Below are 15,847 nucleotides of genomic sequence, written 5' to 3' on the forward strand. Positions count from 1 at the left end.
TTAATCGGACAATCAAAAGAAGTGGCTACATAAAAATACCTCATAGTCGATAGATAAGTACGCTTGTTCATGTCGTTATTTATCAACGGTCGCTGCCCACACTTCCATCCCAGAGGATTTTAATGTCTGAGTTTTCTTATGAGTTTTTCACAGAAGGGAATATAAAAAAGCCAGGACGTGACATCGGTAATACGTTTAGCCGGTGCCCTGCCAATCATCGCGTAACATCGTGGAATATTGAAATGGTTAGTGGCGGAAATGGTTCACAGAAAGACGGAAGAAAATTGTTTATCGGTACTTGCAGCAGTGAATTAAAATTCAACACCATCCCGCACGCGATTTCACCCCCGCGCGTTTTTTTTTAGCTCCAGGAAGGGGAATGATGTCGGTTGCGATATAAAAAGCCACCGCTGTGCTTTTCGTATACATTCCGTCGCCGATTTCCCCGACATTCAGTACCCGCAGGTAAGTGGGCATAGAATTGTTTTGTATCACTATCTCCTTACACATTCGCAAGTTCTTACAATTTATAGACGCGGACAAATTCACCGAGCGATTTTCGATATCTCGTTTATTATAATTCAATCGATCGTTAATATGTATTATTACTTACATTTGTTAAAAACATTATTAAACTGTTTTCTCCGTTTTTTCTTTGCTTTTATTTGTTTTTAATTAATTCTTGATATCAAGGAATACGGTCGTATGAAATTAAAAGGCAAAGAAAACTGTATATACAGTAATAAGTTTTTAATTTAATAAATTTTTATTACACTTGTACCAAAATGCACACAAATAAATGATCTATTATCGTAGCATCTTCTTGTTAATTTTAGAAACAACTTTTCTTCAAAAATATTATTATACGGTTGAGAGAGCCGGGCATTACTATTAATTCAAGACAATTCCTATATAGCACAGATCTTTTTTGCGTCATTGTAACATTTCAGTAATATTGTTACAATATTGCAAATATTACAACAATGTAAACTTCTTTGCTGTATGAGTGATCAGAATTTTTTAATATTTTATTTGCATTTATAAACACCTTTTCAAACTTTAATCGATATAAATTTCTTGATAATATTGTTGATGTGAAAAATAGCAAAAGAACAAAAAAAAAACGGAAAACAAGCACATTGTAGAATAGGCTTTAGATAATTCTTAAGTCTTCTTGTGGGAACCCGTGGATCCTGGGACTTGTCGAAAAGTCACACTGCTTGCACCGATGTTTGCTCACCGAATCAGTTGAAGGCCCCTGAATGTATGAGATTTAAATAACTTCTTGATAAACGCACACACATACAATAAATTACTTATTGATAGACAAGAAAACTTTTAATGAAATATTTAATATATTTAATATATATATATATTTTATATCAAATACAATACTTAGTAATAATAAAAGTATAAGAATATTAATTTTATGCATTATTCCCTTTTATTAGAGATCATGGATTTTTGAACGTATATTGAAGATACGTGTACTTTTTACTTACTGTATCTAACATGTAACAAGTATCTTATACTTTATTATTCTTAATAAAATTTTAATTACTTTTTTATCTTTAATAACTGTTATGATATATTATATGTATTATCTATAATAAAGGTATATTTATATGATGTATACAGTTCAAAGTATAACACAGTTAACTTAAAAAATTAAGCTTCCAAGAAAAAAAAAAATGAAAAAAAACTATTTTTAATTTGACATTACAGAAAATTATTGACTAATCGAATAATATCGGAAAAAAGAATACATTCTTAATATGATTACAAATGTTATTTTTGTCATTTTTACTTTGAAATCTTCAAAAAACTATTCTTTTTGCGATTTCAACGATTTTTTATGAGTAAGTTAATTTATTTTTAATTATTGACAGAGTGATTCTCTCATACACTTAACTCATTCATGTAATAATAACTCAAAAATCACATTTTTTAAAAATAAATAAATGATGTCAAGGGCGATATGAGTCAAAAAGATATTTGTTCAAACAATAAAACAATAAAACATTTAATTAGTCACTACTTAATTTAGACATTACTTAACGATAATTCGCCTTTAAAATAAGATAATAAATAAAAAATAGATAATAAATATAAATGTTACACTTTTCGGTTCACATTTTTTAAGTCATATTTGAATTAATGGAACGATATTTCTAAACTTTTATTGTAATTATAGTATTATTCTTATAAAGTATAGATCTATAATTATTAATTAAGTAAACTAATTAAAATCAATATAGATTCTTGACAATATATGGGAAATAGAAACCAAATAATTCGACTCGTAGCATTTATTGAAAATACTTATTTCAATTTCATACATTTACTTCAAAGAATCTCATAAAAAAATGAAGATTACGTTATAATCCAACTATCGTTATAGATCATTGCTATTACAAAAAAAATTAAGTATATTCAGTGATTAACAATCCCTTTATATTTTTGGCAACAATTTGCAGTAAAAAAATAATTAATATGATTACAGACATGAATTTGACTCTTGCACTGTCTTACATGATCGCGATCATGTGGCTATTCTGTGGAAGATGTAAAGCAGCCCCTGGATTAATCAGTGGCGTCCATCGCAATTTAGGAAATCATCCACATATCCGCGGGTAATTGCTGTCGGTATATGTGTACTAAAACTTTAAAATATACTTGACAAAAGACGAGGTAGCTACCGCGTCTCCCGTCGAGCATATTTTAAAGTTTTAGAACATATACGTATATAAGCGAGTATACTTACAAATCGAACTGAAGAATTGAACGATAAAATTAGATGTCGGTGTAACTTGACACGAGTTAAAAGAATTATATATTAAAAATAGGCATGAATGATATTCTTCTATGTATCGCGTGTCTTGTCGCAGGTACGCCGTAGAAGGCCTCGTGAAGGATCTCGTAGAGGATCTCGTCGGCGAAGACGAGGATAATCTACGACTCAGCAAACGCCAGCAGCTGGACGATTACGGTCACATGAGATTCGGCAAGCGGTCCAATGGTGACGACGAAGAGTATGGGCATTTGCGACTTGGCAGAAATGTTGAATAAAACATCATCATGCCGGGTTTCTCTATTAGATAGTAATCGTTCACACTCGTGTGCTAGATGTAGATAGAATATATTTTACATTGCAGCTATTGCACGATCGTATCACGTTATTCTACCTTCTCCAGTTTCTTCATCTTCGTTCTTTATACTGTGAATTTAATCTGCGCTTTTCAAAAATACGCTGACAAGTTCATTATCTCGAATTTATAATTTTATAACTCTACTATATTTCCTTCGAATATTACAACACAATGACGCTTTCATTTATTAAAGGGATAACATTTTATAAATTTTATAAATGGTAAAAATTTAAAGACATTATTTTAAAAACCCGTAAATTTTAACCAATTCAACTTCTTTTGTGTGTTAAAATGTACCGAAAATGAGACATGATGAAATGTAGAAATAAAATCAGCTCCTACTCGCCAAAAAATATTCTGTTAGTTCTTACGTATCTTATTTTTATGAATAAATGGATAATCATTACATTTATTCTGTATATTATTCTCGTTAGGTATCCCTAATTTCTTCAAGATATTCTAGTTTAGATTTATCTAACACTTTAAATAACTTTGCAATAAATATTTTCTTCTTTCATCTTAGTGCGTGCATATAAATCTTTTTCATAAAATAATAGTTTTATATATTTTTATATGAAAACTTTTTAATTATTAATAGAATCTTGTTGATGTTCAGTATTTGTTAAAATTTCATACAGTTTCCTTCTTTGCATTTTCAATTCTGCTATTCTTTGATGAAGATCCATATTATCATCTAAAAATGTATGGTATCCGCAACGATTTTCCAAAGCCTGAAGATTATAGCCAATGGTACGTCGATTTAATAACCACGGTTCAGATAGTGGTGATGATGGTGGTGGTTTTGGTTTCAGAGGATAAGGCAACCGATAATCACTGCTTGTAGTGGTGTAATAATTCATCTGACAACTGACCATGGGATCCAAAAGGATGTCCGTCAATTTTAATATTTTTTCCTCGTAATCCTTCCTAATGTTTCCAAAATAAATTAAAAAAAAATTTTAAATCAATTTTTATAACTAATATTTATAAAGTAATAATAATCTTATAATTAATATTAATAATATATAAGTAACATTAAATTACATTGATATTAAATTATATTAAATATTCAGATATTATAAAGAGGAAGAGCAACGTATTTTTAGCAGTTTTTTTACTCTTTATAGCAAAAAGATAAAAAACAACAGTAGAAAATTGTAAATTAATTATTCTTGAGAGATATTCCAAAGATAAAAGTTTTATTGTTGTAAAATAAATTCTTTAAATATATACATATGTATAATTTATTTTTGGAAATATAAACATATAAGACATACTCCGCTGAAGCGAGCGATTGCATTGTGAGTAAACTACGTCGTGGATAAGCAACCGGCTTATATTCATCTTTTAATTTAATTTGTGATAACATAGCGGATGTCTCTGAAATTCCAATGACTTCGTTTTCTGGTCCAAGTCTTTGATATGAGGATTTGTGAAGATTCCCATGCGGTGGAAATATATCCACGTTATCTCTAGGCTCTGATAAAGTTTTCATTTGCCTGTTAATTAGTTCAAATAAAAAACATTAAGAAATTTGAGTTTTATTTAAATGCAAAAGATATTAAAAAAACATCGATGTTTCTTACTAAAAACAACTATATAACTTTTCAATTAGTTAGCGGGAATAAAAAAATATATGTATTTCATACAGACACGTACATATGTATATTTTGTATGTATACTTACTTTTCTATTTTTTCTGACAACAATAAGGATTTATCTTGATGCAAAATGATATTTTTTTAAATAATAATTATTATCACGTTAAATAATTCAAATATTACATAAACTTGTACTATATCTCTAAAAACGACACACAAAAACGAGAATATTCTTGTAAAGTGTGAAATAAAGTACTATACGTTGCTATGATTAACAACACATGGTTTTCTCCACGGTAACTACTCCCCCATGTTTCCTTATATAAATGCATGTGTGATATACTTGCATGTACATAATTTTATCATGATTTATTTATGTAAATAATATGCATGAATTCTCGCATGTAAAAGTTTTTTCTTACTTACAGAAAAATGGATCGTTAAAAAAATTATGTATATCTAATTAGAAAGTTAAAAGATTTATATAAATGAAATAGATAGTTAAGAAAACATATAAGAACGAATTTAGTGAAAAAAACAAAATCATTTTGCAATAAATATTCAATTTGTTATTATATTAAAAATTAAAGATTTTAAAAGTGAAATTTTAAATAAAATTTTAATTACATATAATATAATTAAAAGTAAATAAAATAATATTTTTGACATTCTCTGGTATCTCTAAAATATTAATAGATGTTTTAATTATTAAATATAATATTTTTTACATTATTAAGTTTATTCTAATAAATAGAAATAGATTGCAATACTAACCAATCATGAATTTTAACTTTATCATTATACACTGCTGGAACATGAAATATAATAGGCTCATTGTTTTCATCTTCATTACTATAAGATGAGATAGACTGTAATACAAAAGAAATATGTAAAAAACTCTACAGAAAGTAATAATCAAAAACTGTTAAATTTTAAGTATATTATATATGTACACATACTTTTACAGATCGAAAATAAAATATTTTTCATATTCTTATATTATTATGTTTCTATACATTATATTTTTATGATACAATACATATCTTTTAAATCAAATATTTGTTAAAAATATATATGCGACGGAATAAAATTATATAATAATTAACATTTTAGATTTATTAGATATTATATTTTTTATTTAAAAAATATATAATTTTTATATCTAAAACATTCATGTGCAGATTAATGTAAATTAATGCAAATTAATGTAGTCTTACGGTTATTTTCTCCTTTTTCAGCATTTTGTGTTTTATATCTATATAGATGTGTGTATATTTTCTTTTCATAAATTAAATGTAGAAATGAAACGTTTGTTAGTCGATACTCATTAAGTAACTTCTTTATTAAATATCTACAAAAATGACATAATGATTCAACAACCTACTTTTTATTATGTCATTTTATATATCACGTGAATATAGTTTTATACATACATTTTTATACTGCTTATTATAATCTTACACATAATTCATGAGTCATCATGATTTTTATATATAACATTAATTGTATATACAAATATATATAAAACATGGAGCACGCGATAAAAGAATTAGATATGAAAACATTACAGGAAGAAATTTTACGTAAATGTAGAAAGAAGACGGAATCTTTAATTTTTCCTGATAAAATGGAAAACGATGAAGAATTTAAAGAAGAAGATTTATATGAGGAAGACGTAATCTCAGTAGAAACTGAAAAAACTACGACCGAAGAATTACCATTCGAAGATGTATTGGCTGAGAAACGCCGTAAATATACGACTAAACAAGAGTTTATCTATTCATTGTACAACAACATACTTCCAGCCTTTGTAACCAAGTATCATAATTATGTTTTAATGCAATATATACAACTAAAAACTATTATTACATTATTAATTCGTTTTGTTCAATTCAGATGGAACGAATATTTCTTACGAAAGAAACAGTTTACGAAGAAATTTAATCAGGACGATGCTAAAATAATAGAGGAAAATGAAAAACTCGATGATTATAACAAAAATGATGTTTTGTTCATAGAAGAACAAGACAAAAAGAATAAAATAATAACCGTTCCATTTTGGAAGTTGTCACTACCGGATGAATTTGTAGACATAAAATTTTATAACAATAATTCTTATTGCGGTCGCATTAGTAGGAAAATGATGGAAGGTGAAGGAACCTACACGTGGTACAATGGCGTTCAATATAAGGTATTAATAGTAATAAATATATTTGGGTCATATTTAAAATGTAACATAAAAATAAGAAAATTTATAGTTTATACTCAAAATGCTCTAGCTTATAACAATGTTAGCGCGCATTTAGAATGTAGTTTATACACTATGAAAGTTTATATTATACTAAATATTATATGATAATATAAAAATGATATTATTATATTATATAATAATATAATAACAATATAATTATATATTATATTAGTTATTAAGACTTTTGGTAGTCTAAAGGCTTTAGCGGACTACCAAGTCCTAACTCTCGCACGAAATACCAAAGATCCGGGTTTGACTTCCGACCGAGGTAATATTTTTCGCAATTAAAACTTAATCATTTACATTTTAATAGATTATTCAACATTATTAAGATCGATATAAGATGTGTAAACAGTATCAATAATCGTTAAATTGTTAGTCAATTTAACTCATGATGTAATATATAATTATTAGTGTACGTTACGTTTCAAGCCTGAAAAAGTTTCGTCGCGCAATTGAATAATTACATATATAGTATATTTATATATAAATTCACACATAACTATATTTAGAACCAGCTTATTAGACCACTGTGACAGTCTCATTCGGTTTGAAATTTAGCAGTCCAATAAGAATTGTGTGTGCGCGCGCGCGCGTGTGTGTGTGTGTGTGAGATATTAATATTATATATACTAGTTTATATTATATAAAAAAATAAGATTTTATAAATAAAAGAGAACCGCCTACGTATCGAACAGAAGCGCTAAATATGGGATTATATTTATACTTAAAATATACACATATATTATAATAGAAAATATTTTAAATTTAATATTTTTTTTTAATACAACAATACATGCGAGTTTCAAAATTAATTGAGTCAATATAATTTTTTACTCTATAATATTATATTTGAATTAGCAAGAATAAATCTAATATAAATAGGAAAATTTGTAATAATTTTAGTAAGAATAAATTTAAAAAATTATGCAGGGCCAATTCGAACAAAATAAAATTCAGGGGAAAGGTCTCTTGAAGTGGAACAATAACTGTTGGTATGAAGGCAATTTTGTAGATGGTCTTCGACATGGCAAAGGCATTCTGGTGGATAGAGCAAATAATCGTATATATATTGGTCAGTGGTGTATGGGCCACATGTGTCAAAAAGAATAATAAAAATGTTGAGGCACACATATTTATCATAATATTTAATATTAATAGTGTATTTTAAAATATTTCCTGATATTATTATGTAATTGTAATTGATGATTGATATATACGGTAATAATATATGTAGGTATATATGTCTATTAAAAGATATATCTTACATATACAAAATAAATAATATAATGTATTATATATATTATATATATCATCCAAATAAATTTTAAGGTATATTTGAAGAGTTTTTTTTATGTTAAAATTTTTTTTTATAGTAAAGTTTTCAATAAATAATAAATTATCTACTGTAGATGTATTTCTTATAAAGTTTCATATAATCAAGATAAAAAAATCCATTTTTTGCAAATAGAATTATGACTATATCGTATAATTAATTAAAATAGAACTGGACAATCTATATATAGTATTTCCCTATTTTTACGTATGCAATATTTTTCAAGAAAGGGTGCAGCCACATAGAAGGATTATAAAATTTCAACCTATCAGAAATCGAATACATTGGTATACATAGTTTTTGATAGGCTGAAATTTCTTATTCCTTATTCCTTCTATTGTGGCTGCACCCTAAGGATATCATGCATGGACATTAGGCCAATTTTCAAATTGTCGGACAAGAGCGGCGCTGAACCAATGAACGGTCTGCTCCTGCCCATAGTGGTGAATGGTGATTGGTGAACAGGCGAGCCAATAATGTCAATCGAATTCGCTCGTCCTCTGGCTGTGCTAGCAGAAAGATTTCAATATCGACGCGTATCGTAATTCGTATGGCGTATTCGATGTGATTCGACGCTCTCATCGCGATTGTGTCGTATAGTTTGCGAGAGTAAGTGATCGTTTATCCTCGAAAGAAGTTGCCTTTCACGGCTAAAGAAATACGGCTTTTCGGCGACGTTCACTGAAACGGGAAACCATGTCGGACGCGATGATGGATGAACGGTAACTATCATCAATATTAGTCAATAATTAACATGAATTGATCTGACATCCCTCCTGGAATTCACGATGTTACTTCGATTGAGTAAAGTCCCTTCGGCCGTCCTGAAAGATATTCTCCGATTACGTTTTATCGATTCGTTTTTTTACTCTGTTTAATAATATATGTATCCTAATAATTTTAGTCATACGTTTTGCTTTGTCAATTTGCGACATATATTACGTAGACTCACCATTAACACAATTATTCTATTTTTATTGCCAATTTTTATTTCATGTATTCTTTTGTCAATTATTTTCATAATATTTACTTTATTTAAACGATATTTCCATGTCGTGTATGAGAAAAAGAAAGATGGAAATGTCTGTCAATTTTCAAATAAAGATGCGAATTATTAAATGGATTTGCCTTTGTAAATCTAAAATGGCAGTAGATCTTCTATACATCATGTAACAGATTTATTAAATTAATCATTTTGATTATTCTAAATAGGTTTAGTTATTTTAAATTAAGACTATATATATTCAAATGCCATTGTTTATGGTGTTTACAGAGTGACTGATGAGATTGAGGCATTGAAAGCAATCCTATTGGATAATGAACTTAACATCAAGGAAAATGATAGGTATATGTATACATAGAATTATTAAAAATTATTTACATGCACATAGGATATTATAATTTTCTAATAACATAATATGATTTTTTATGTCAAAAAATAAGAGAAAAATACTATTTGAATATAATTTTGCCAGAGAAAAAGTTAATTCTTTTAGTCCAGAGAATTGTACAATATTATATATTCCATGAACATGAATTCTGAATGTTTCAAACATACCGAAAGGTATGAAAAAGAGGTGTAAGATGACAAGCTTAAGGTTTGTCTATTTCTTCTAATTTCTATGAGAGGATAAAAAGGACAATGTATATTTTTACTACAATTTTGATTATCATTTGTAAAAATTAAAAAAATTGTTAAATAAATTAGAATTTTTTAAAATTTATATTTTTTTACATGTCAATTTAGTCACCCTATATGTGGGGATAAATGACTTTCAATAGTAAGATTACAAAAAGGCAAAAATGTACTTTTTATGAATGAAAAGATTTATTTTATTATAATTTTTGTAATAAACATTTCTTATATTATGTTTGATGATATAAGAATGTTTTTTTTAATTTCTCTGGAACTATGCAAGATATCGAAATACTATTTTCATTTTGGTATGGAGAGAGACATATTTTGATAAACAGGGTTTGACCTTGGATGGACACATTAAAGATCAACTTTATTTTTGTAAATGAAAATTTAATTTTTTAAACACCTACATTTGTAACCATATTTATTACGAGTTCAATGCAGTATAACTCAAGGATATTGAAAATGAAATAGCCAATGAACTTTAATAATCACCTTCGTACATGTTCGAACTGCTGTCTCTGACTACGAATGCAGAGAGCAATTCAATGTCTAAATCGCAACACATTTGATAGTGTTGTCGACAAAATGGTTTGATAGGCTTGTAATTCGCGTTTTCAATTTATCGGGATGATTCCATTTTTACGATATAATCCTATTGTGACGGAATCAGCATACAGTGTGTTAATTATAATTTTGCTGTATTAAGTATCTAAAAAATTATCATACATTGTTGACCACATAACTGTAATTTTTTATTCAACATATGTTAGCTAAAATTATAATTTTATTCAGTTCTTTTTTTACATATTATTGATTAATTATGTCTATCTAGAGGGGAGCCAGAATATATCGAAACAATACTATTTCCATCAACCGGCGAGGACTCACAATCGCAATATGTTTGTGTTACACTGATTGTACGATTACCTTCGGGTTATCCTGACATTTCACCGACTATCAATTTAAGAAATCCAAGAGGATTGGACGAGAATACGGTAAAGCTGATGCAATCTGATGCTGAAGCCAAATGTAAAGATTTCATAGGTCAGCCAGTCATGTTTGAATTAATTGAGGTAAGAAGTTATTCTATCAGTTTCTTTTTGAAAATAATTTTCCTCTCTTTACAATCACTTTGTAAAAAAATAATATAATGGATCTATTATTAATATCTCAGTAATTTCCATAATTTATGTTTTTGTATTATACATGTATTAATTTATTCTTCATGAAATGAATTATCATCTTATACAATAAGTTCATACTTTTATGTTTTTTTTTTTATATACTTATGTAATTCTTATTTTAATATTCAAATTGTAAGAACAAAAAAAATATATATGTATATAAAAGTTATACATATATAATATATATAATATATATATGTATGTATATATATCTTTAAAATACTCACTAGATAATTGCAATGTTGGTATCTATGCAATATAGATATATATTTTCTAGAGAAAATATATTTATCAAAATTAAATATATAGATATAGATATAGAGATATTTAGAGTCTTCATATAAGATTATTAACCTTATTAGTTACTACTATATAAAAATATTTAAAATTGTTTATATTATTAAAATTATACATAATTATATATAATTAATAGTAATTATGTTTAATTCACAAATTAGATCTTTGATTAATTTGTATCTTATTTATTTTATAATTTACAATTTATATTGATAATTTTTTTACATGGTTTTGCAATCAAATAAAACGTGATACAATAAAAAACTTGTATATTCTAATTCAGAATAAAATACGATAAATATAGAATCTTTTGTTTTGATTTTTATATAAAAATTATAGTAAAAAATACCACTTATGAACAGATAATTATTTCATTCAGTATTAGATATATTGATAAAAATGCGGTGACAATGATAATAGCAATTTTAATTATTATAGTATAATAGTATAATAATAATACATAATAATAATAATATTAATTTTAATTCAATGATAATGGTAATAATCCAGTTAATACGAGAACATCTGACAAGAAGCAATCTTCCCACTGATCAGTGCGCCGTATGCTTGTATGGTTTTCGAGAAGGAGATGAATTTACGAAGACGGAATGCTATCATTATTTTCATTCACACTGTTTGGCGGCACACGTCGCCGCTGCCGAGAGATATTACAGGGAAGAGCAAGAGAAATTACCGCAATGGCAACAGGATACTACAAATAAGTTCCAAGTATGTTTGTGTTACAAATAAAATATTACTAAAAAATACATATTTCTTTTCACCGTTATTGTAATAACATTTGCTAATGTTCATCTTTTATATTCTGTATTTATATTTATTCATAAATGTTCATTTTGTTAGGCTATATGTCCCGTTTGCCGAGAATCAATCAACTGCGACGTTGAGAGCTTGTGGTCAGCGCCGCCGCCGATTGACGTCGAAGCTGCCACCGATTTCTCTGTCACCGCCGAATTGAGGGAACTGCAGAAGCACATGGCTGCTCTGTATCTGCGGCAGCAACAGCGAGGCGGTATAATCGATCTAGAAGCCGAAGGCGTGAAGATGTTGGTGAGGACAGAGGATGATCCTGTGGCTGCTGCAGAAGAAGTCAGTCCACCCGGTACGAGTTTGAATGCATATTCGAATACCACCACCATGCAATCAGTCACACAAATGGTAAGTAATCAGTCGTCTCAATGATTGCGATACAGTGCATTGGACGATATTGTTTTAACAGAATATGCTAAACTCATAATAAATTCCATTAAAATATTGAAAAATAAAGGAAAATGACTAAGTGTTACAATAATGATAAAATAATCTGTTCTAATGTTTTTTTTTAATTATTAACAATTTGTTCTAATGTTGAGTTTTTTTTTCCAAAAATTCTAAAATATCTGCAGTATTAAAATTAAATTTGATGTTTACTTCAAATTTTATATTAATCAGATTAAACAAATATTATAATATTGTACATAATTTTACACTTGATAGAATAACACAGGATATTTTCTTATCAAAGCTTCAAAAAATAGATTAATTTTAAATATAATTAACAAAGTTTCTACCAGGAATTATTATCAATAATTATTTACTTAATCTGGTATATTTCTTATCATTCAATTCTAATTTGACACATCGAATCTTTAATTAACTGAAATAAATATTTTTTATTTTTATCGTAGCAACACTCTAAGCAGTCGACGCACCAGTCACAGAATCATCATCACTCACAATATCAATCACGTCAGATGCAGCACAATCACGGTCACAACAATCACAATCATGGCCATCGCCACCGAGGTCGCGGTCGAGCTCATTACCGACGCCACTTTGACAAAGTCAGGCAGACGGAATCTACTCCCAGATGACAATGGGCTGGTGATAAGTTCGCCGCCCAAGTCTGGTCTGGTCTCCTCTTCGCTCTTTCGCTAAGTGTATACAATATTCTATTTAGCATTAGTAGTATAATCGTCAGTGTAATATATGATGGCTGTTTGTCCTCCTCGAATAGTCTCATTGCGATAATAAACTTATAGGTGTCGTTGTTTGACAACAAGATTTCCTTCGTCATTATAATGGCGATGGGATGCGTCGCGATTTCCTCTCTGGACTGTCTATGTAGATCGAAGCCATGGTGCTCTTTCTTCGAACAATTCGTAATCGTACAAAGTAGTTGATATCGTTTTGCTTTAGTTCCTTTTTCTTTACTATTTAATTCACGCAGAATTTCGTGACATTCAATCCATTGGTTCTCTTCGTCTTTCGCAAAATATAAATTAACAATGTTTCATATTTTAAAGAAATTGGCAAAAATATTTTTTTGCGATATTTAAAAAATGTATTTATAAAAAAAGAAAAAATTCATACATTTTTATTTATATGTATGGATTATTATAATGAATCAAAAGATTTGAACCTTATATTTAACACATCACTCAATAAGTCCCGAGCCGGACATAAAGTAGCGTCACTTAAATCACTGTAACTTGTAAAGTAAAGGTCGGATTGAGCTAAAATTTTGACACGTATGTTTGGAGATTTAGTACTTTCTAAAAATCATATGGATTTGTTATTAGTGCGCCATCTATTATGTCAGGTCCGGGACTTATTGAGTGATGTGTTAAATTAATTATAATTTATATTTATTATATTAAATTCTATTTTATTCTATCATTATAGTTTAAAATAATTAAGAAATAGTATTAAAATTATAAATAAAATAAAATTAGCTGTTTTTTTATTATTAAAGAAATGGTTTAAAAAAGATTAGTATTTTGTTTTAATATTATTGCTTTTAAAAATGAAAAGAATAGCCTACACTTTTATTTTTGCTTAGGAAGCTATCTGAATTATCTAAAAATATATAAATAATAGAAGATTATATGATACTGCAAGATTTGTATTTAATAAATCTATTTTCTTTATTATAATTGCATTAGATCTAAAATTACTAAATAAAAGAAAAAAATATACTTATCTCCTTGAAATAGTTTAGCGAATACTTTTATATAAAATATATATAAATAACATTTTATACATGCACATACATATATTTACATAAGTATTTTGAAGCGACACAACTTTGAAAGACGAAGAAAACCAATGATTTACATAATAATATAATTATCTTCATATCCACTGCCGCGATTATGGATAGGTCTCAGATTCATTATCTTTAATGATTATCTTTTTGTCGTCTTTGCTGATTACGCATTCACATGGACATTTCTCACCGCACATTAGATGTTACTATGGATTATCTTTTGTTATATCAACGAAATACATTCTTCATTTTTAAAGAAAGTATTTAAACGAAGTTTAAAATAGTTACATGTAATGCTAAATGAGAATGCTTACGAGAGGTAGCCATTTTTATATAGGAAGTTCCAGAACAAGCAAATATTTTAGAAACAAATTTTCTTTGACAGATTTATGATTTTTATGATACAAACTTTTAAAAATATCGATAAATTATCTCGAAATGAAAAGCTCGAAGCGAAAATAATATTAAAATATTGATATTGAAGTTGAAGGTGTTTCTCTGCACAGAAAATAAATTTCGTAAACGTATATTCATTTATCAGTTGATAATGTAATTTTGTTTTTCATGTTTTTGGATCTTTTGTTAAAAAAATAAATAATATTATAAATTTGTCAAACAATTTGCAACTAAAATATTTATTACTCGACACAATATGACTTGTATAAACATTCATATTGGACTTCTCAATTTTTTAAGGATAAAATCAGACGATAACATTGAACAATGTAACAATGCGAATAGTTCAATTCTCCGTTTCTCGTGCAACAGAAACAATGACAAGAAAATTTTAAGCAATCAAAAATCTCTTCTGTCTACGGAAACAAAATATTTTATACGTTGGTATAAAATTGAACTAATCAAAATTAACAGACACTAATTATTTAGTGTACGATATTATCAAGTATAATGTATTCTAATTAGTATAATTTCGATAAGTTTTAAGTGACTCAAGCTTAACGAAATTACACCAATTTCAACTCCTATTTAACATTCTTTAGAATATTTAATTACAATTGTCAAAATGTATATGTATATAGAGTGTCCAAAATGTCGCTTTATTAAAATTATATTAATTAGACAGGTTCCTTATTACATTAGATTGAATTTTTATGTCGTGGTTTATAACTTAAGAAATATGTTACATTTGATTAAGCTATACAAGATTATAGTAGTTGGAAAATTATTAATAGCAGAATCCACTCACACGCGCGCGCGTAAACTTTTAAGGGTCGACAGGAAAAACTAAAGAAACTTCTGTTGATGACTTTCTTTAAGATATAAGATGAATTTTTCAGCTGAAATTACAGCTAAAATCTTGAGAAAATCACAATATAATTATGA

The 15,847-nt window shown here is 27.5% G+C and overlaps 4 protein-coding genes across 4 annotated transcripts; 3 read left to right on the top strand and 1 right to left on the bottom strand.

The window, feature by feature from the left end:
* The first annotated feature begins 442 nt into the window (after window positions 1–442).
* On the top strand, window positions 443–3,308 carry Dsk (Drosulfakinin). Its single transcript, XM_018538841.1, has 3 exons — window positions 443–465; window positions 2,504–2,633; window positions 2,889–3,308. The coding sequence occupies exons 2-3, from the start codon at window positions 2,506–2,508 to the stop codon at window positions 3,067–3,069; spliced, it is 309 nt and encodes a 102-aa protein (XP_018394343.1). The 5' UTR covers window positions 443–465; window positions 2,504–2,505; the 3' UTR covers window positions 3,070–3,308.
* Window positions 3,309–3,733: 425 nt separating this feature from the next.
* Window positions 3,734–5,991, bottom strand: LOC108773069 (uncharacterized). The gene is made up of 4 exons (XM_018538787.1): window positions 5,968–5,991; window positions 5,525–5,619; window positions 4,427–4,648; window positions 3,734–4,076 (listed from the first exon to the last, which is right to left on the bottom strand). Exons 1-4 carry the CDS (start codon window positions 5,989–5,991, stop codon window positions 3,734–3,736), a joined length of 684 nt encoding a protein of 227 aa, XP_018394289.1.
* A 314-nt stretch (window positions 5,992–6,305) lies between these two features.
* On the top strand, window positions 6,306–8,114 carry LOC108773070 (phosphatidylinositol 4-phosphate 5-kinase 3). Its single transcript, XM_018538788.1, has 3 exons — window positions 6,306–6,535; window positions 6,647–6,941; window positions 7,935–8,114. The coding sequence occupies exons 1-3, from the start codon at window positions 6,306–6,308 to the stop codon at window positions 8,112–8,114; spliced, it is 705 nt and encodes a 234-aa protein (XP_018394290.1).
* A 919-nt stretch (window positions 8,115–9,033) lies between these two features.
* On the top strand, window positions 9,034–13,331 carry LOC108773121 (E3 ubiquitin-protein ligase RNF25). Its single transcript, XM_018538842.1, has 6 exons — window positions 9,034–9,059; window positions 9,611–9,682; window positions 10,812–11,052; window positions 11,971–12,189; window positions 12,322–12,636; window positions 13,146–13,331. Exons 1-6 carry the CDS (start codon window positions 9,034–9,036, stop codon window positions 13,329–13,331), a joined length of 1,059 nt encoding a protein of 352 aa, XP_018394344.1.
* Window positions 13,332–15,847: the final 2,516 nt, after the last annotated feature.

The sequence above is a fragment of the Cyphomyrmex costatus genome, unplaced genomic scaffold, assembly GCF_001594065.2.
Source record: "Cyphomyrmex costatus isolate MS0001 unplaced genomic scaffold, Ccosl1.0 scaffold199, whole genome shotgun sequence".
NCBI lineage: Eukaryota > Metazoa > Arthropoda > Insecta > Hymenoptera > Formicidae > Cyphomyrmex > Cyphomyrmex costatus.

Excerpts from the sequence above, each read along its gene's own strand:
- LOC108773121 (XM_018538842.1), top strand. The coding sequence starts at position 9,034 with ATGTCGGACGCGATGATGGATGAACG. Across the intron at positions 9,060-9,610 it reads GACGCGATGATGGATGAACG|AGTGACTGATGAGATTGAGG; the intron begins GTAACTATCATC and ends TGGTGTTTACAG. Across the intron at positions 11,053-11,970 it reads TCATGTTTGAATTAATTGAG|TTAATACGAGAACATCTGAC; the intron begins GTAAGAAGTTAT and ends GTAATAATCCAG.
- Dsk (XM_018538841.1), top strand. The coding sequence starts at position 2,506 with ATGAATTTGACTCTTGCACTGTCTTACATGATCGCGATCATGTGGCTA. Across the intron at positions 2,634-2,888 it reads AATCATCCACATATCCGCGG|GTACGCCGTAGAAGGCCTCG; the intron begins GTAATTGCTGTC and ends GTCTTGTCGCAG.
- LOC108773070 (XM_018538788.1), top strand. The coding sequence starts at position 6,306 with ATGAAAACATTACAGGAAGAAATTTTACGTAAATGTAGAAAGAAGACG. Across the intron at positions 6,536-6,646 it reads CAAGAGTTTATCTATTCATT|ATGGAACGAATATTTCTTAC; the intron begins GTACAACAACAT and ends TGTTCAATTCAG. Across the intron at positions 6,942-7,934 it reads ACAATGGCGTTCAATATAAG|GGCCAATTCGAACAAAATAA; the intron begins GTATTAATAGTA and ends AAAATTATGCAG.
- LOC108773069 (XM_018538787.1), bottom strand. The coding sequence starts at position 5,991 with ATGCTGAAAAAGGAGAAAATAACC. Across the intron at positions 5,620-5,967 it reads TGAAAAAGGAGAAAATAACC|TCTATCTCATCTTATAGTAA; the intron begins GTAAGACTACAT and ends TTTGTATTACAG. Across the intron at positions 4,649-5,524 it reads AAAGTTAAAATTCATGATTG|GCAAATGAAAACTTTATCAG; the intron begins GTTAGTATTGCA and ends ACTAATTAACAG.